We start from the raw sequence: 21,699 nt of genomic DNA, 5'->3' as shown, positions 1-21,699 counted from the left end.
TAAACTAAGTCAAACATTATGCTTTAAGAATCTCTTCAGTAGGAGGATAAGAAGGCCAAGGGATTTAAAGGAATAATTTTTGACTTTGTACAATAGTCTGAATTGGATGATAGCGAATTGATAAGGTTAATATTATTTTTGAGGGCACCAATCAAGACACTGCATAACTGCATTCATTAAAATCAGGCAAGAAATTGATATTCCCATGCAGGCAGATAAGAAGGCCAAGGGATTTAAAGGAGTAATTTTTGACTTTGTGCAATAGTCTGAGTTGGATGATAGGAAATTGATAGGGTTAAAATTATTTTTGAGGGCACCAATCAAGACACTGCCTAAGTGCATTCATTAAAATCAGGCAAGAAAGCAGGCAGATTTGTCGGTAGAGGGGAGGCAGAAAATTCCACAGATACTGTACCTGGCACCTACCTGCTTACCCCTACTGCTATGTCAGTTTTAAGTGTGGCTTGAAAGGCGCTGGGCAACCTCCTGCCTCTGTGTGATTGAGGAGCTTAAGTATCCAATTATTGGATACTTAAGAATCACTTCCCATCGCTGCTGTTATTTAACAAGTGGTAGACTGAAACTGAGAACATGGTGGAAGCCTTGCAGGTAGCATTGCTCAGGCAGGGCAGGGGCGTTCTTTTATTAGGCCTCAGTGGAAGCAGAGTCCTTCAGTATTTGTATATTCAAGATAGATTTTTATAAGGAAAGAGTTAAAAGGTTATTGGAATGTGGAATAATTGAATAAGCCATGATATTATTAAAAGGTGGAACAGTTTCAGCAGACGAAGTGGGCTGCTTCTGATTTGCAGGCTTCTATTATTGGACCTGAAGCCCCTGCAATTAACAACCCCAACCCCAGCTTAACTCTTTTTTTGCAGCTTCAGTAACAATCTTCATGGAGAACTGCTGAGTTGTCAGCAGGGGCCGACAATCCTACTGGCCCAGCTGGGACCAGAAAGCCAATGGCGATCTGGTCAGTTGGCAGGTCTATAATGGAGGACTTCCTCGTTATACAGTAGCGAAGTTTTTCCACTTCACACTAAGCAGTGACGACCTTGATGGATGTTAATTTGCTGAAGCACATTTAACAGATGATCCATCCATAAGGCTGCTGCTTACTGGATATAAAACCCAGTACAAATTTATTAAGACAAAAGTAAGCATTTTAAGATATTAAAATATGCTTAATTGAATGTAGAATTGGGAAGATTAAGAGCAACGTAAGGATAAATTGAGCAATTACAAAACCGTTAGTTTAACTTCAGTAGTGGAGAAGTCATGCTCAGGTCAAGAGATGCGGAAGTACTTACCATTTGACTGAATGAATGCAGCTCCAACAACACTCAAAAAGTTGATTGTGATGATACTATAGCTTTAAGAGGTGTATTTTGTCCTCTTTTTGTGAAGAGAGGTCTTGAGCCATAGCTGCAAGCTTTCTATTCAAATCCAATAAAGTAAACAGTTTGTGAGGCCTTTGTTTTTGTTTCTAAAGTTGGAATAATAGAAGCAGCATGTATGAGTGGAATCATGCTCTAACAGAACCAGGGTTTTAGTTTAGCTTTCAGCAGTTGCTGGAGTTTTCAAGCCGGTCGTGAAAGCTAGCACATCTCTCTGTTACAGCTAAATCTCCAGCATCTGCAGTTCCCATTATCTCTCTCTCTCTGTTACAGCTAAAAGCTTGAGTTCTCTCTTGGTGTCAGAATTTCATGTGAGACAATCTGTTTTACTGACTTTGTGTTTGCCAAGGGTGTGTTTATGGAATGTTACTATATTGGAATAGTTGCTGTTTAGTAGCTAAATAATCTATTATTTCCATTTTTTTTCCAATAGAGTTAAAGTTATACCAATTGTTCTTTCCTGTGTTTGTATTTTAACTGGGTGTAAGAGTGGTGTGTTTTGTTTAAAGCCAAATAGTGTGACCAATAATTTCATTTGCAAAAGCGACTAAACAAATACAATGGCTAGTGACCATGGAGGTATTGTTGATTCAAACAAAATTGGTAGGTAGAACTAGTGAAGTAGCAGAGCAGGTATCTGGAAAGTATGGTGAAGGGAAATAAGCCAACTTAAGTGTATATGAGCTAGTACCAGAAGCCTACAGACAATATTATAGGAATCTAGGGAGGGAACCTGGCCATGTGTACATAGCGGTTGAAAGGATCAAACAAAGTAACTTCGATAGATAGATAAGGGCACTGAAAATAGATCAGATATATGATGCTTTTAGAGAGATTGTTATTTTGGAAGTATTCAAAAATTCACTTCCTGAAACAGTGAAAACTCGTGGAAGAGTCAAGAGTTAAGGCTGCAAAGATTATCAGCGGAAATTGCAGATGATTATGAGTTAGTTCATAAATCACAGTTTTGCTTCCAACATCAATTTCTATGTGAGGGATAGAAATTGGGGAAAAGAGAAATTCTTAAGTAGTAAAGGAAAAGGAGATCTCATTGAAGGTTGTCAGGATAGTTTTACCACAGGTTAGAACACAAAACCGAGAAACACCCTCAGGTGTTTTCACTGTAATAAAGTAGGACATATGACGTAGCAGTTTTGGTGGTTGAAGAAAGGCACGGGAGAAACAGGTGTGGTAAAATAATATATGCCGGTGGGATTTATTAAGGTGATAAAGGAGATCCCACTGGAAGCTTAAGAGCTGCCAAAGAATGTCAGGGGTTGTTTAATAAGACTATACCAGATCTCTTTAAGTAGTTTACCTATGTGGGTAAGATTTACTCATGTACCAGGACATGTGCATAAAGAAATTATAATTTTAAGAGATACTTCAGCAAATCCGTCTTTATTTGGAAAGAGTATTGTCAGGGGACATTGTAATATATGGCATTCATGGTGAGAAGAGTAGTGTTCCATTGTATAAGGTGGGTAGGAAAATCTGGTGAAGTGATGAACTGGTGGTCGGAGTAATAGGGAAATTCTCTGTTCCAGCAATACAAGTTATCTTGAGGATTGATTCAGCTGGATCACAGGTGGGAGTGATGCCTACTGTTGTTGAAAAACCTGTGGAAAATCAGGCAACTGGGGTGTAACAGAAAATATATCCTGGGATTTTTCCTGACTCTGGTAACAAGATCAAAAAGCCACAGGAGGCAACAGGAGAAGAAACGAAAGAATAAGGATGAGGAGGTTGAAGTTCGTTTGTCAGAAACTGTCTGATTAAATGGTTGAGAAAAAAAATCAAGAGGGCAAAGTGGATATTTTTAGTTCAAAGAGGTTAGTTGAATAACAATTTAAAAAATTGAAAAAATAAAGCAGTTGTATCAAAAAGCAAACAGAGAATGTCAATGTATGCCAAAATGTTACTATCTTAAAAATGAAGTTTGAGGAAAGGGAGACCATCACATATTCAGGCAGGTTAAAAATTGGCAGAAGTTCGTCAAGTTGCATTAACGGTGGGTTATAGAAAGGAGGTGTTGTGAGTAGCACAAGACGTATCAGTAGGAGGTCATTTGGGAGTAAAGAAAACTCAAGGTAAAACCCAAAATCATTTTTATTGACCTGGATTGCAAAGAGATGTGGTTGTATTTTGCCTCAGGCACTGATAAAATTTGCACCATTAATACTTAGTCTAGTATTTTTAGAAACTTCTTGACCTGCTGCAGGCCATTTTGTTAAAGGAACATCTACATCGCCATTAGACAGTAACTTCCAGGATTTTGACCTGGGCAACAGTGACAAAATGATGATCTGTGTCAAAGTCAGGATGGTGAGTGGCTAGGAGAAGAGCTTGTAGGTTGTTGTTTTCTCAGGTATTTACTGCTGTTGGTCCTCTTAGATGGTAGTAAACCTGGTACTACCTAAGGGGCTTTGGTGAATTTTTGCAGTGCACTTTGTAGATAGTACACACTGCTGCTACTTTGCATTGGTGTGGAGGGAATGAATGTTTGTAGATGTAGTGCTATCAATAATGCCGCTTTTGTCCCTAATGATGCCAAACCTCTTGAACGTTGTTGGAGCTGCATGGTAGTATTGCCAGAATATCATCAGGGCCCATAGTCCTTTCAGAATACGGTGTCTTCAGCTATTTCCTGACATCATGTGGAATGAATCAAATTGTCTGAAGGCAGTCTCCTATAATAATCACTTCAGAACCATCAACTTATACAACAGTGATTACAAGTATGCATTAATCAGTCAAATGCAAATGAGGCTAGGGAGTTAAAATAAAATAATAATCTAATAATCACTACAGTGATGTGGCCAGATGTGTTTGATGATCACCCTGTGCCCTAAACTCTGGCAAAGCCCATTACAGTTAAAATAAAATCCACACCCCTGTTATTTCTTCTGGAGATCACAGATCTCATCCAGAGTTAGAAAAGTTATTTAAATTTTCAGTCAAGAGTTTGACAAACTATTCCCGTTTATTTTGTCTTTCCAGGTGTTATGGCGACAATATGGGACATGTATGATAGCTTTAAAGAAGGAGAAGTGCATGAAGATATTTCCCTTGATCAATTAAATCAGCAAAAGGATTTGTCACAAATTAATTTTGACAAAACCGTCCTTCGAACTTTATCAGCTCTAAGTTCAATAGGATTAGGTAAGAATGGAACATAAACTGTCTACTGAAAAGAGATCAATTCTAAAGCATTCCAGATCTATCTCTGAAGAAGATACACAGCAAACTGAATTACAGACTAATGATAAAAGTATGTACATGGAAGAGTTTGTATTTGTCTGAAACATAATATGACATTATTCGTTATAGTCAATAGCAACCCTAGTTATTTTTATTAAACATTAGTTTAAAAAAAACACAAACAAAGGTGGTGGAACTTATGGTTGCACAGTTTCTCTGTCAATGAAAGTCTTTTTCAGAAAAATCAATGCAAAATAAATAGTTCAACTGAGAACTAGAATGGAAGGAAAACAAGAAATAGTAACATACTACAGTTTGGTATAACGTAAAGCTTAACTTATTCCATGAATAATTTTGCGAGGATATTCTTAATCATCTGCCAGAGCTATAGTATTTGAATTGTTGAAAATGTAAGAAGTGGATTATTTTAGATTTTCAGTGAGTTTCAACTGAAATTACAGCATAAATTCCTGTGAAAATTCTAGACGTTCAATTTAATTTTTAATCTGATCATATATGGAAAAGGCATTGATTATTTTTCTGTTCATTTGTGGGTTGTGGGCATTGCTGGCTGGCCAGCATTTCTTGCCCATTCCTAGTTATCCTGGTGGGGAACTGCCTTCTTGAACCGCTGCAGTCTTCCTGCTGTAGGTTGATGCATAATTCAATTAGGGAGGGCATTCCAGGATTTTGACCCAGTGACAGTGAAGGAATGGCGATATATTTCCAAGTCAGAATGTTGAGTGGCTTGGAAGGGAATTGGAGGTGGTGGTGTTTCCATTAGTTTGTTGCCCTTGTCCTTCTAGATGGAAGTGTTTGTGGGTTTGGAAGGTGCTGTCTGAGGATTTTTGGTGAATTTCTGCAGTGCATCTTGTGGTTAGTACACATTGCTGCTACTGAGCATTAGAGGTGGAGAGTGGATGCTTGTGGCAATCAAGTGGTCTGCTTTTCCTGGATGGTGTCAAGCTTCTTGAGTATTTTTGGGGCTGCACTCATCCAGGCACGTGGAGAGTATTCCATCACACTCCTGACTTGTGCCTGTAAATGGTGGACAGGCTTTGAGAAGTAAGTTACTCACCACAGTATTCCTAGCTTCTGGCCTGCTCTTGTAGCCACTGTGTTTATTTGGTGAGTCCAGTTGAGTCTCTGGTCAAAGATAACACCTAGGGTTTGATAGTTGGGGATTCAGTGAATGATAACACCATTGAATGTCAAGGGACAGTGGTTAGATTATCTCTTATTGGTGATGGTCATAGCCTGGCATTTATGTGGTGCGAATGTCACTTGCCACTTGTCAGCCCAAGTCTGGATATTGTCCAGATCGTGTTGCATTTGAACATGGACTTCTTCAGTATCTAAGGAGTCACGAATGGTGCTCAATATTGTGCAATCGACCTTAAACATTTCCACTTCTAACCTTATGATAGAGGGAAGGTCATTGATGAAGCAGCGGAAGATGGTTGGGCCTAGGACAGTAATGCACATAACTGCCCTCTGAAGTAGCCACATAGTTCAAGGGCAGTGAACTCCAGCATTTGCAGTTCTTGCTACCTCCATAGTTGAGGGGCAATTAGTGTAATAAGCGTATTCCTTTTATTTTTGTGTCTTTCAAACTGTGGAATGCAAGACCAAAAGACCATACGATATAGGAGCTGAATTTGGAGCCATTCGGCCCATCAAATTTGCTCCTCCCATTTGATCGTGGCTGATATGTTTCTCAACCCCATTCTCCTGCCTTCTCCGTGTGACTTTAGATCCCTTTATTCATCCAGAATCTATCTACTTCTGCCTTTAATACACTGAATGATTTGGCTTCCACAGCCTGTGGCAATGAGTTCTACAGATTCACCACTCTGGTTGAAGAAATTTCTCTTCATCTCAGTTTGAAAAGATAATCCCTTCACTGAGGCTGTGCCCTTCTGTCCTTTCCAATTCGTGGAAATATCTGCTCCACATTCATTCCATCCAAGCCTCTTAGCCCATTTTTGTAGTTAATAGTGGTTGTTAATCTGCTGAATTTATTCCATTATTTGTGTTGAAGGCAGTTAGAATGGAAACAACGGTATGGGAAACATGGTGCTAAAGTAATTCATGGTCCAAATAGGACCTGACCCAGGAGGTCAGAGGGGAACACTTTGAGATATGGAACCTTATCCCAGCAATCTGGAAATTGTTGAAAAGTGTATTATTATCAGATCTCTCAGTTTTATGGCTTCATTATACCAACCAGTCTCTTGGGTGGACATGGGTGCATGACTGTAATTCATTTTGGGATCCTCATCTACAGATAAGGAAGCTGAATGTATTAGAATGCCTTTTCCCTTTTAAAAGATGGTGTACTGAGGCATGTTTAAATTATGATTTAACATATAATAAATCTATTATTTCAGAAAGTCGATCCTCTACTTCACCAGAGTCGGACAGTATTGTCACTATTCAAGGTGCTGATGAATTAGACCATGAACCAGAAGAACTTCTGAAAAATGAGAAACTAAAGCATGATTTATTCATTATGGAACGTGTCATTATGGAGAACATTTTCCAACCAAAACTCGCTGCTTATCGCCAACTGCCAATATTACCTGGTAATATTATAGGTTAGGGCAAGAAAAATGCTGAAATATTCAAGAGTTCACTTATTTGATACTGAAATTTTGTTGAGGCATCAGGAGTCTTGTCAGAACTACATGAGAGTCAGGCAGTAGCAAAACCATTTGTGAGATTTGCCTGGAATCAGGACCAAATGTTTTGCTCAGCAAGTGTTGTTAATTCTGAGCATTACCACAGAGGAGGATGTGGCTGCTGCCAAAAGAGCCTTCCTGGAGTTACAGGATCACAGAGGACCCAGAACAAAAGTAAATGATGTATCTTGGGGTGAGGGGCAGTTTTCAGTCTGGGGGTCATGGAAATGGAAAGACTGTTGGGTCAGAACCAAGAGCAGGCGTGCAGTTCCCACTAGATAGCCCCTGCCCATTTCTTGTGCCAAGTTCTGATTGCCTTTGGCCATGGAGTGATACCACCCACACCTTCAAATCTTCTCCCCCTCCCCCACCAACCTTTCCAACATCAAGTCACATAATGAGATAATAGGGCGATTAGATCAATAGCTGGTCAAAAAGGTGGGTTTTATGGTATTTCATAAAGGAAACAATGAAAAATCTGGCAAGAGAGAATGTAATGGATGGGCAGTGCATCTTCAACCAGCCAGGAAGATGCCATACGGGATGGAGTGGCAGAAATTGACACTGCTGTCAGCAATGGGCACATAGCTAACAGTGTAACCCAATAGTTCAAATGATTTCAAGATTTAAAAAAACATAAGCTTCAAAAGTAAATTTCATAAAGAGTAAATAAGAAATGAAATAAATTAATGATAAAATTCATCTTAATAAAGCATCTTAAACAAGGCTAAAGCTTTATGTTGGATTGAGGCATCAGAACTGATATGTCAAAGGATTCCACCAAAGACAGAGTGTGATCCATGTATTACCAGATGTTTCAAGATTCAGATTTCAAGTACTTCTTTTTCCTTTCTATTTCCTTAACAGGAAGTGTAAACTGTATTTTAATTTTTAACTCTTAATATTGCCTAGATCCAGATGGTACAACTAATGGTGAGGAAGAGGTGGTGGATAGCATAATGCTGTTGGATATCATGAGTCCAAGATTGCAACTATTATGGTCTTTTACCTGTTATCTCACCAAGGGACGTAATGTTAGCTGCATGGTTTGGAATAAACACAACGTGGTGAGTAAACTCAAGGAGACAATAAAATAAATCATTATCAAGATGAACCAAAGTAGTGATGATATTAAATGACAGCCTAGTTTGTATTAAAATTATAATTGAGGTTCGGTCACACCAGAGGATTGGGCCAAGGGAGCAATAATTTAATTAGAGATAGTAGGAACTGCCGATGCTGGAGTCTGAGATAACAAGGTGTGGAGCTAGATGAACACAGCAGGCCAGGCAGCATCAGAGGAGCAGGAAAGCTGACGTTTTGGATTTGGGCCCTTCTTCAGAAATGGGGTGGGTGGAAAGGGGCTCAAATAAATAGAGAAAGGGGGAGGCAATAATAGAAGGTGGACTGCGGAGCAGATAGGTGGAGAGAAGATGTACAGATCAAAGAGGTGAGGATGGAGCCAATAAAGGTGAGTATAGGTAGGGAGTTGGGATGGGGTTTGGTCAGTGAGGAGTGGTGGGTGGGTAGGTTGGAGGGAAGATAGACAGGTCAAGGAGGCGGGATGAGGCCAATAGGTAGGAATTGGGGGTGGGGTTTGGTCAGGGATATGGGAGGAGTGGATAGGTGGGAGAAAAGACGGACAGGTCAAGGAGGACGGGACGAGAGTGGAGGCTGGTCTTGGAATGAGGTCAGGAGTTGGGAGTTTTGAAGTTTGTTGAGAACATTGGGCTGCAGGGTTCCCAGGCACAGTATGAGGCGCTGTTCCTCCAGCCTTCGGATGACAACATTGTGGCACTGGAGGAGGCCCCAGATGGACATGTCATCCAAGGAGTGGGAGTTGATATGGTTTGCGACTGGGAGGTGTTGCTGTTTGTCACGAACCAAGCATAGGTGCTCCACAAAGTGGTGTCCAAGCCTCCGCTTGATTTCCCCCATGTAGAGGAGGCCACATTGGGAACAGTGGAGAAGGGTCGAGGCCTGAAATGTCAACTTGTCTGCTCCTAAGATGCTGCTTGGCCTGCTGTGTTCATCCAGCTCTACACCTTTTAATCTCAGATACAATATACCACATTAGCAGATGTGTTTAATGTGGAAGGTTTTCTTGGGGCCTGGGATGGAGGTAAGGGGGAAGGTGTAGGGGCAGGTGTAGCATCTCCTGCGGTTGCAGGGAAAAGTGCTGGGGGTGGTGGGGCTAGTGGGGTGTGTGGAGTGGATGAAGGTGTCGCGGAGAGAGCGATCCCTCCCGAAGGCAAATAAGGGTGGGAAGGAAAATGTATCCTTGGTAGTGGGGTCAGATTGCAGGTGGCGGAAGTGGTGGAGAATTATGCATTGAATCCAGAGGTTGATGGGGTGGTACGTGAGGACAAGGGGAATTCTGTCTTTGCTGTTATTGTGGGGAGTGGGTGTGAGGGCTGAGGTGCTGGAAATGCAAGGGATGCAGTCAAAGGTGTTTTCGACCACTGTGATGGGGAAACTGCTGTCCTTGAAAAATAAGGACATCTGGGATGTCTGGGAGTGGAATGCCTCGTCTTGGGAGGCGAAGGAATTGGGAGTAGGGTATCACATCCTTGCAGGAAGATGGGTGAGAGGAGGTATATTCTACGTAGCTGTGGGAGTCGGTGGGCTTGAAATAGATATCAGCTTCCAGTTGGTTACTAGAGATGGAGACAGAGAGGTCCAGGAACGAGAGAGAGGTATCAGAGATGTTCCAGGTGAACTTAAGGTTGGGGTGGAAGATGTTACTAAAGTGGATGAACTGTTCGAGCTCCTCGTGGGAGCATGATGTGGCGCCGATACAGTCATCGATATAACGGAGGAAGAGGTAGGCAAAGGTGCCAATGTAGCTGCAGAAGAGGCACTGTTCCACGTTTCTTACAAAGAAGCAGGCATAGCTTGGGCCCATGTGAGTACCCATGGCCAGCCCCTTTGTCTGTAGGAAGTGGGAGAAATTGAAAGAGAAGTTATTAAGCGTAAGGATGAGTTTGGTTAGGCAGATAAGGGTGTCGGTGGAGCCGGACTCATCGGGCCTGGGGGAGAGGAAGAAGTGAAGGGCTTTTAAGCCACCTGCACGGGAATGCATGTATATAGGGACTGGATGTCTATGGTGAAGATGAGGGGTTGAGGGTCAGGGAATTGGAATTTTGGAGGAGGTGGAGGGCGTGGGTGGTGTCACAGACATAGATGGAGAGTTCCTGGATCAGTGGGGAGAAAGTGCAGTCAAGATAATTTTGGTGAGACAGGAGCAGGCAGAGACAATGGGTTGACCAGGGCAGTCAGGTTTATGGATTTTTGGGAAGGAGACAGAAATGTGTGGAGTGGTGTTGGGGAGCGATAAGGTTGGAGGCTGTGGGTGGGTGGTCTGGGAGATGATGTTTTGGTGGTCAGGGGTGGGATCTTGATCAAGGTGGCAGTAGGAGGGGGTGTCAGATAGCTGGCGCCTGGCCTCGACGATGTCGAGGTCAGTGCACCATACTACAACTGCGTCTCCCTTGTCCGTGGGTTTTGCATTGAGGTTAGGGTTGGAGCGGAGGGAGCAGAGGGCTGCACGTTTTGTGGTGGAGAGATTGGAGTGGGTGAGAGGTTGACGCAATTGATGTCACAATGGCCGTTGGAGATGAAGAGGTCAACGGAGGGTAGGAGGCCTTGGGATGGTGTCCAGGAGGATGTGGTATGTTGGAGGCGGGAAAAGAGGTCAGTCGTGGTTAGACTTACCTGGTTACATAGATATAGGGACTATGTTGAATTCATACAGGTGGCTTGTTTTCATGGTTTATTCTTTCAGCTAACTCTACTGTCATTTCTTGCTAGTGTCATTTTGAGGATGGGAAACACAGGGGAAGGTACTGCAGCATAAAAAGATGTTCCAAAGTCCAGGGTATATATTTGTTTGCCATCACACAGGATCATTCATTTGTATTTGTGATCATGTAAGGTCTAAGATGTCACAGTCCAGCCACTACATCCTCTGAAGCAGTGGAGGATAAGAAGGATAGGGTGGATGATTTACATGATGCCACTACTTCTCCCTTTCCTTGCAAGTATCCTCCCAACTGTCCACTCAGTAGGGATGCAGATATATAATGCCACTTAAAGGGATGGCCCCCTGCACCTCGACTGTGTGCTGTCTCTTCAAATTTTAGGCCAGTTCTGTGCCCTGAATTTCTCTCCTAAGGCTGTGTCCTTCAGCCTCTCAGCGCAGCATGTTTTTACACAGAGAATTCTGTGACTCACTTTCCTGGAAATCCAATGGACTGTTATACTGAATAAAGGAAGCCACATGTAAGTCATCAGTCACAGGTTATTGAAGGCATGAAAGACATATTGAATGCTACAATGCTGATTTTGTGAAACTCAATCAGAATGAATTGTATATAAACAATATGCAAGTGAGCAATTGAGCATATCAGTGCATTTCCCAGCATTAAGTGACACTATTCCCATTTTGTTGCCTTCCTATTGCTGACTTAAGTTGCTTACAGATAAGTGTTGAAGTATACTGTTCAGTAACTACTTATAATTGTTTGGGACAAACAATTGATATTGCATAATTCATATTGCTTATATATTGTGATGAGCACAAATTATTTTGTCTTGATATACAGGACCTATTGGCAGTAGGTTATGGAGAATTTGGATATAAGGAACAGAGAGGGGGACTGATTTGCTGTTGGTCGCTGAAAAATCCCATGGTGAGTTGAATAAGAATATAATAATTGGATAATTTGGAGCTAATTATTTCCAGTACCAACAAAAAAAACTGAATTTTCCTTTTTGCAGTTGTGGTTAAAATTGCTTCAACCAGTTGCTTTCATGTTTATATCTTGTTGCCAATTTCTGTAACAGACTAAGTTCTTAAACTTGTCATTATTGACAGTAAACAAAAAGTGCTGGTTAGGGAGCGTCCATAGAGAGAAGGCAAGCTAATGTTTCAAGTCTAGATGACAGATTCCGGCATCTGCAGTAATTTGCTCCTCCGTTACTGACTGCCATGCTTAGGGTTACAACTAAGCTGAGAATATGTGGGATATCCACCATGTGTTGTGGTTTTAATTGCAAACTGAGTTAAGTAGGAATTGTTGTTTGTGTCAATACTGCACACCTAAAGTAAATCCTCACCTAGCACCGATTTGTTCAATGTTGCTTCCTTTAATACTATTCATAAAATAGGGACTATATATATGTTTAATATTGTGAAGTTCACTACAATGTCATTTATTACAAAGTTCCCGTTCTATGGCTTTTACATTCTGTATGCACACATGATGTTTTCTCTGGTACTGTTGGGGATCATTGAACCATAAGACTATATAATCTGGGAGCAGAATTAGGCCATTTTGCCCATTGTGTCTATTCTACCATTTAATCATAGCTGCTATGTTATTTAATCCTATTCTTCTTCCTTCTCCTACAGTCTTTGATCCCCTTACTGACCAAGAATCTATGCATTTTTGTCTGAAATACACTCAATAATTTGACTTCTGCTGTCTTCTCTAGCAATGGATTCCACAGATTCATCACCTTCTAGCTTAAGAAATTCCTCCTCATGTCAGTTCTAAAGGGTCATCTCTTCATTCCTTTACTGTGGCCTCAAGTCCTAGTCTGTTTCTTCTGTTCCCACCCTAAGTCCTGTGGTCCCTCTTCCCCTGGCTCCTATTGCCAGCCTATATGCTCACCTTTATGATCCCAGTGTCCACTGCCGCCATCAGGGACATCCTCAGCTGGCTTCTTTTCCTCAGCTTCCATGCTCAGCTCGTACTGAAGTTCTTTAGCTGTTAATAAAATATGAGGCTGGATTAACACAGCAGGCCCAGCAGCATCTCAGGAGCACAAAAGCTGACGTTTCGGGCCTAGTACCTGGTGTGGCTTCCCCAATGTAGAGGAAGCCACACCGGGTACTAGGCCTGAAACGTTCGTGCTCCTGAGATGCTGCTGGGCCTGCTGTGTTCATCCAGCCTCACATTTTATTATCTTGGATTCTCCAGCATCTGCAGTTCCCATTATCACTTCTTTAGCTGTTACTTGCACTGATCAATGTCTGTCACTAGATGGAGCTAGGTCAGTGCAAAACAAAGCAGCTAATGATTTTGGATGAACACAGCAGGCCCAGCAGCATCTCAGATTCTCCAGCATCTGCAGTTCCCATTATCTCTCTCAGCGATTGATTTTAACTCTTTATCTATTTGCACTTGTATTGTAATTCTAACTGTGTTTGTTTTGCAAGTTGTTTCATTCATGAATATCTCAGAGGTGGAGGGATCCTAAGTAGCAGAGTAAATAGAAAGATCGATGAAGATGGTTTTGATTCTGAAAAGAACAAGTTAATTAGAAAAGACAGAGAATGAATATTTCAGAGAATGAAGTAACTCTGAAGAATTAAAATTAAAATTAAAGAATTCAGTGTAATGGGGTCTAATAGGTAGGGCTGATGACCTCAGGGCATGTTTGGGAACATGGGCTCTGGCTGCCATTGCTATTACAGAAACTTGGCTGAGCGATGGACGGGACTGGCAGCTCAAAATTCTGGATTTTGAATGCTATAGGAAGAATAGAAAGAGAAGCAAAAGAGGAGGAGGGGGCGGTGTGGCGTTTTTGATTAAGCAAACTATTACTGCTGTAACTTGAAGATATTTCTGAAAAATCATCCAGTGAAAATATGAGTTGAAAATAGAACCAAAAAAGAATGATCAACTTGATGGGACCGTACCATAGACACCGCCACCCACACCCCCCCCCCCCACCCCAGGAGTCAGAGGGAAATTGAAGAACAAATTTGTAGAGAGATCTTAGATATATATAGGTAGTTCTACTATAACGTGATAGTTACATTCTTGAGTGACCTCGCGCTATCAAAAATAGCACTACAGAAAATCACTTTATGGGGAAATCACTATACCTGTACAGCAGAAAGTTTGTTATCTAACCAGCGTCCACGGTTCATCAACCGCATTACAGCGAATTCGCATTAACGAAACACATGTTAAGGCAGAACTACCTGTTAGAATACTAAGATTGTAATAGTAGGTAATTTTAATTCTCCAAACATTGACTCATTTAGCCATAGTGTTCAAGGTTTGAGTCGTGGATAATTTGTTAAATGTGTTCAAGAATATTTTCTTTATCAGCATGTAAATATTCCTGCTAAAGAGCAAAACTTGACCTTCTCTTGAGTAATAAGACAGGCCAAGTGACTAAAGAGATGGTCGGAAATCACTTTGGGTCTAGTGATCAAAGTTCTATTTGTGATGAAATAGTTATGGAAAATGATAAGCCTTCCATAAAAGTTAAACTTTTTAGATGGAGTAGGCAAATTTTAATGGTATCAGACAAAAGCTTTCAAAAGTTTATCGGAGTAGATTGTTCACAGGCAAAATCACACCTGATAAGTCAGAGGCTTCCTATACTGTGGTACGAGGGTACAGAATCATAGTGTTTCTGTTAGAGAGAATGGTAAGGCTGGTAGGATTAGAGAACAGTGGATAAATAAAGATATTGAGGTTTTCGTCAAGAATAAAAAGGAATTATATATTAGACAAAGACAACTGTGTTCAAGTGAATCTCTTGAACAGTATAAAGAGTGTAGAGGCATTCTTAAGAGGGAGATCAGAAAGGCAAAGAAAGAATATGAGAGCCTTGGCAAATAAGGTTAAGAATGATCCAAAGAGGTTCTGCAAATACATTAAGGGCAAGGGAGCAACTAAAGAGAGAGAGAGTAGGACCCCTCAAAGAACAAGAGGCCATTTTTGTATTGAACCTCAGGAGAAGGGAGAGATAGTAAATGAATATTTCACAACAGGTTTTACTGTGGAGACAGAAATAGAGGCTAGAGAATGAAGAAGTAAATATAGATGTTCAGAAAACACCTCACATTACAGAAGAGGGAGCACTGAAGGTCTATCAAAATATAAACATAGATAAATCTCTGGGGCTGATCTGTGTATCCTAGGACATTATAGGAAGTTATGGAGGAAATTGCAGGGCCTCTTGCAGAAATATTTGAATCTTCAAAACTATGACTGAGTTTCTGGATAATTAGGAGAGTAGCTCATGTTGTGCCTTTGTTTAAGAAGGGATGTAAGGAGAAGCCTGGGAACTATAAATAGACCCATGAGTCTGACTTTGGTGATAGGTAAGTTGTTGGAAGTGATTCTGCAAGATAGGATTTATATTCACTTGGAGAGCCAAGGAATGATTAGGTATAGTGAACATGGTTTTATGTGAGGGAAATTGTTTCTCACAAACTTGATTGTGTTTTTTGAGGAAGTAACCAAAAAGATTGATAAGGGCAGAGTAATAGATATTGTTTACTTGGACTTTGGTAAAGCCTGTAACAAGATTCTACATGGTATACTAATTACTAAAGTTAGATCATATGGGATTCTGGTTAAGCTTGCCAACTGGATGCAATGTTGGCTTGTCTGTAGGAGACAGAGGATGGTGGTGGAGGATTGTCTTTCACACTGGAGGCCTGTGACCAGTGGTGATCCACAGCATTTGGTACTGGGTCCACTTTTGTTTATCATTTATATAAATGATTTTGATGAGAATATAGGAGGCACGGTTTGTAAATTAGCAGATGACACCAAAATTGATCATATAGCGGACAGTGAAGAAGGTTATCGAAGATTGCAAAAAGATCTTGATCAATTGAGTCAATGTGCTGCAGAGTGGCAGATGGAGTTTAATTTGAATAAATGTGAGGTATTGCATTTTAGGTGGTACAAATAAGGACAGGACTGACATAAATAAAAGTGGTACCTTGGGTTGTTTTGTAGAACAAAGACCTAGGGGTCCAGGTGCATAATTCTTTGAAGTTAGTGTCACATATAGACAGGGTGGTTACGAAGGCATTTAGCACACTTGCCTTCATTGCTCAGACCTTTGAGTATAGGAGTTGGGATGTCATGAGGTTGTACAGAACATTGGTGAGGCCTCTTCTAGAGCACTCTGTCCAGTTATGGTTGCCTGGTAGGAAGGATATTATTAAGCTGGAGAGAGCTTACAAGAGATTTATCAGGATGTCACCAGGAATGGAAGGTTTGAGTTAAAAGTGAGGATGGATAGGCTGGGATTTTTTTCACTGGAGCACAAGAGGTTGAAGCAACCTGCATAAGAAGGAAAGATTGCACCTGAATTGGAAGGGAGATAATTTACTTGCAGTGAGATTTGCTTGTGCTACTCGGGAGTATTAAAACTAGTAAGGGGGACAGGGGTTTTGGGTGGAACTCAGGGAGATAGTGAAGAAGGAGATCAGTCTGAGACTGGTACAGTTAGGAAAAGGAGTAAGTCAGGCAGGAACAACACAGAGAACAAGGTAGGACTGATAAATTAAACTGCATTTATTTTAATGCAAGAGGCCTTATAGATAATGTAGATGAACTCAGGGCATGGTTGTGAACATGTGACCGGGATAGCGTAGAAACTACAGAGATGTGGTCAGGAATGAATAGGGCTAGCAGCTTAATGTTGCAGGGTATAGGTGCAAGAGGAAGGATAGAAAGTGGGGACAAGAGAGGAGAGGGAGTGGCAATTTTGATTAGGGGTAATACTACAGCTATAATTAGGGAAGATATTCAATGGAACATGTCCAGGGAAGTTATTTGGATGAATTGAGAAATAAGACGGGGAAGATCACCTTATTAGTATTGTACCATAGAACCCCCAATAGTCAGCATGAAATTGAGAAACAAATTTGTCAGGAGATCTCTCAGTTATCTGTAAGAATGATAGGGGATTTTAACTTTCCAAACATAGACTGGGACTACCATAGTGTTAAGGGCTTGGATGGAAAGAAATTTGTTAAGTGTGTACAAGAAAATTTTGTAAATCAGTATGTAGATGTACCTACCAGAGAAGGTGCAAAACTTGACCTATAGTTGGAAAATAAGGCAAGACAGGGGTGACAGGTGTCAGTGGGGAGCACTTTGGGGCCAGTGACCATAATTCTATAAGTTTTAAAATAGTGATGGAAAATGATAGACTGGATCTAACAGTTAAATTTCTAATTTGGAAGAAGCCCAATTTTTATGGTATTAGGCAAGAGCTTTCAAAAGTTGACTGGGGGAATTGTTTGCAGGTAAAGGATAGCTGGAGGAAGCCTTCAAAAACAGAGACAGTATATACCTGTTGGGGCAAAGAGCAAGGCTGGTAGGTGTAGGGAATGCTGGAGATATTCAGGTTTTTGTCAAGGAAAAGAATAAAGCATATGCCAAGTATAGACAGCAGACATTGACTAGCGGAGTACAAAGGCAACAGGAGTATACATAAGAGAGAAATCAGGAGGGCGAAAAGAGGACATGAGATAGCTTTGGCAAATAAGATTAAGGAGAATTCTACAAGTACATTAAGGACAGAAGGGTTACTAGGGAGATAATAGGCCCCCTTAAAGATCAGCAAGGTCGCCAATGTGTGGAGCTGCAGGAGATGGGGGTGATACTAAATGAGTATTTTGCATCAGTATTTATTGTGGACAATATAGAACGTGGGGAAATAATTTGCAACATCTTGAAAAATGTCCATATTATGGAAGAGGAGGACATCTTAAAATACATAAAGCTGGATAAATCCCTGGGACCTGATCAGGTATACTCTAGAGATCTGAGAAGCTAGTGAAGTGATTGCTGGGCACCTTGCTGAGATATATTTATATCAATGATAGCCACAGGTAAGCTGCCCGAAGACTGGACGTTGGCTAACATGGTGCCACTAATTAAGAAACATGGTAAGGAAAAGCCAAGCAACTATAGACTGGTGAGCTTGACATCACTCATGGATAGGTTTGTTGGAGGGAGTCTGGAGGGACAGAATTTGTGTGTATTTGGAAAAGCAGGACTGATTAGGGTTAGTCAACATGACTTTGTGCATGGGAAGTTGTGTCTCACTAACTTAAGTGAATATTTTGAAGAAGTAACAAAGAGGATTGACGAAGGCAGAACAGTGAATGTGATCTATATGGACGTCAGCAAGGCGTTTGATAAAGTTCTTATGGTAGACTGGTTGGCAAGGTAGATCACATGGAATACAGGGAGAACTAGCCATTTGGATACAATACTGGCTCTAAGCCGAAGACTGAGGGTGGCAGTGGAATTTTTTTTTTCGGACTGAACGCCTTTGACTAGCAGTGTCCCGCACGGATCGGCGCTGGGTCCACTACATTTTTGTCATTTATCAATGATTTGGATGTGAAATAGAAAGTATGGTTAAGTTTGCAGATGACACCAAAATCGGAGGTGTCAGGAATATGGGAGAAGGTTACCTAAGAGTATTACAGGATCTTGATCAAATGGGCAATGGCCAAGGAGTGGCAAATGGAGTTTAATTTTGATAAATGTGAGGTGATGCATTTTGGGAAGGCAAATCAGGGCAGGACTCGTACTCTCAATGGGGACTGTTACTGAATGAAGAGACTTAGAGTGCCGATTCATAATTCCTTGAAAATTGAGTCACAGGTAGATAGGATGGTGAAGAAGGGATTTAGTATGCTTGCCTTCATTGGTCAGTGCATTGTATATAGGAGTTGGGAATTCATGTGGCAGCTGTGCAGGGCATGGGTTAGGCCACATTTGGAATACTGCGTGCAATTCTAGTCTATCTGCTGTAGGAAGCATGTTATGAAACTTGAAAGTATTCATGAAAGATTTACAAGGATGTTGCCAGGGTTGAATAGTCTGAGCTATAGGGAGAGGATGAATAGTCTGGGGCTATTTTCTCCAGAGCTTCTGAGGCTGAGGGGTGACCTTGTAGAGGTTTAGAAAATCATGATGGGCATGGATAGTGTAAACAGACAAGGTCTTTTCCCTGGGGTGGGGAAGTCCAAAACTAGAGAACAAAGGTTTAAGGCGAGAGGGGAAAGATTTAAAAGGTACCTAAGGGACAACTTTTTCATGCAGAAGGTGGTGCATGTGTAGAATGAGCTGCCAGAGGAAGTGGTGGAGGCTGGTGCAATTACAGCATTTTAAAAGGCATCTGGATGGGTACATGAATGGAAAGGGTTTAGAGGGATATGGGCCAAATGCTGGCAAATGGAACTAGATTTGAGGTTGTAGGCTTGCTTGCTGAGCTGGTATATTTAATTGCAAATGTTTTGTTGCCCTGCTAGGTAATATCGTCAGTGCACTTCCAGTGAAGGGTTGGTGCTTTGACCTGCTTATTATTTATATGCCTCAGTTGCTGGGGTGGTTGTCATTACTTCCGGTTCTGTCTTTCAGTGGTTTGTATATCGAGTCCAGTTCAAGGTGTTTGCTGATGGAGTTCCAGTTGTAATGCCGGGCCTTCAGGAATTCCCTGGCATGTCTCTGTTGAGCTCGTGCTATTATTGATGTGTTATCACAGTCAAATTTGTATCCTTCTTTGTCCATATGTCTTGAGACCAGTGAGAATTGACCGTGCCTCTTGGTGGCTAGTTGGTGTTTGTGTATCCTTATTGTCAGTTTTTGTTCCAGTTTGGCCTATGTAATGTTTCTCACAGTCCTAGCATGGTATTTTGTATATTATGTTAGTTTTATTGGTTGTGTATATGGAGTCCTTCACATTCTCCAGTAGCTGTCGCAGAGTGGTTGTTGATTTGTCAGCTACTCTGACACCTCGGGGTCTGAGTAGTCTTATGGTCATCTCTGATGTACAGTAAGGTGACTAGTGTGTCTGGACGAGTTTGTCTTGTTGTGGTCTGTCACGAAGGTAACAACGGATTGTACTTTTTGGATATCCATTGCTTTTAAAAAATATCACTCCCCAGGTCTTTACTGTTGAGTGTATAAGTCCTGCCCTGATTTGCCTTTCCAAAGTGCAGCACCTTACATTTATCTAAATTAAACTCTGTTTGCCACTCTTTGGCCCATTGCCCATCTGATCAGGATCCTGCTGTACTCTGAGGTAACATTCTTCCATGATAACAAAATGTAGAGCTGGATGAATACAGCAGGCCAAGCAGCATGATGAAGGGTCTAGGCCCGAAACATCAGCTTTTCTGCTCTTAAGATGCTGCTTGGCCTGCTGTGTTCATCCAGCTCTACACTTCATTATTTTGGATTCTCCAGCATCTGCAGTTCCTATTATCTCTAAGCTTCTTCCATATCCATTACACTTCCAATTTTGGTGTCATCTGCAAATTTACTAACCATACCTCCTATTTCACATACAAATCATTTGTATAAATGACAAAAAAGCAGTGGACCCAGCACTCATCCTTGTGGCACACTGCTGGCCACAGAGAGATAATTCTCATGAAACATTTTGAAACCCTTTAAGAATTTCTCAATACACAAGGGCAAAGAAGGACACAAATTCCGCTGGGACAACACATCCATAATAGCACAAGCCAAACAGAGACATGCCTGGAAATTCATGGTGGCCCAGCATTACAACTGGAACTCTGTCAACAAACATATTGAACTGAACTTAACATACAAACCAGTGAAAAACAGAACCGGAAGTAATGCCAACCACCCCAGAAAGCTGAGGCGTATAAATAACAAGCAGAACAAACCACAATGCTTCATTGGGGCACACTGACAATGTAACCTAACAGGGTGATGAAACGACTGTCGTTAAATGCACTGGCTTGGCAAGCAAGTCTACAACCTAATCCACAACCTGGGCTACAAATCTTCTCTAAAACAGGGACTAGTTTTATTTAGGATATCTGGTCGACATGGCGAATTTGCTGGAAGAGACTGTTTCCATGCTATACCTCTGTATGACTCTAATGCCACCCTGCATTAACTTCTGTTGAATGTACAAAATTGATAATATTTTATAACTGCAAATCATCTTTATTTTTATTCTTGGTGGCTTAGATTTCAATAGAAGAATAATTATTTTAATAAGAATGTCTCTTTATGGATATGGTTTTACTTTACTCAAAAATTTATTTCTCTATTTGTATTAGTGGCCTGAGCGCATCTATAATTGTGAAAGTGGTGTTACTGCTCTGGAGTTCTCTTCAGATAGCCCTAACCTGCTGGCAGTAGGCCACTATGATGGAACTGTAGCAATCTACAACATCCGCAACCCTGAAAATGGGCTAGTTCTGGACAGCAGGTAAGATAGCTGGATGATCGTTGCCATTAATTTAGTGCGGTATCAGTCCTCTTGTAAGTCTTCCGTACTCCCTATTTGCAGTATTGAAATTGAGATAAATTGCATAATCACTTCCACTTTTCATTTTATTGTTTGGATAGAAAAACCAACACAGAAAATCATTTTTGTTCCATTGTACATGTTCAAAAAAAAATCTTTCAAGTCTTTTTTTTAAAACTTCCTCGTGAGATGTAGGAATCATTAGTAAGTGCCGTACTTACTGCCCATCCCTAATTGCCCTTTTATTAAGTGGCATCCTAGGCCAGTTCAAGTTTGTTGTGGAAAAGGAAAAGATGGTCTACAAAAATGGGTTTTGAACTGGAGTAAGAGAGATCTTATTA

At 41.1% G+C, this 21,699-nt stretch overlaps 1 protein-coding gene across 1 annotated transcript in view; it reads left to right on the top strand.

Annotated features, from left to right (window-relative positions):
• The window catches only part of dnai4 (dynein axonemal intermediate chain 4), a 116,597-nt gene that overhangs the window by 26,751 nt on the left and 68,147 nt on the right, over positions 1 to 21,699 (top strand). Inside the window, exons 7-11 of the mRNA XM_048539720.1 lie at positions 4,401 to 4,562; positions 6,992 to 7,186; positions 8,195 to 8,349; positions 11,887 to 11,973; positions 21,168 to 21,319. Coding sequence (XP_048395677.1) covers positions 4,401 to 4,562; positions 6,992 to 7,186; positions 8,195 to 8,349; positions 11,887 to 11,973; positions 21,168 to 21,319 — 751 coding nt within the window. The remainder of the gene's footprint in view (positions 1 to 4,400; positions 4,563 to 6,991; positions 7,187 to 8,194; positions 8,350 to 11,886; positions 11,974 to 21,167; positions 21,320 to 21,699) is intronic.

Source organism: Stegostoma tigrinum, chromosome 8 (assembly GCF_030684315.1).
Source record: "Stegostoma tigrinum isolate sSteTig4 chromosome 8, sSteTig4.hap1, whole genome shotgun sequence".
Classification (NCBI taxonomy): Eukaryota; Metazoa; Chordata; class Chondrichthyes; order Orectolobiformes; family Stegostomatidae; genus Stegostoma; species Stegostoma tigrinum.
This window is presented reverse-complemented; position numbering and strand designations above follow the sequence as displayed.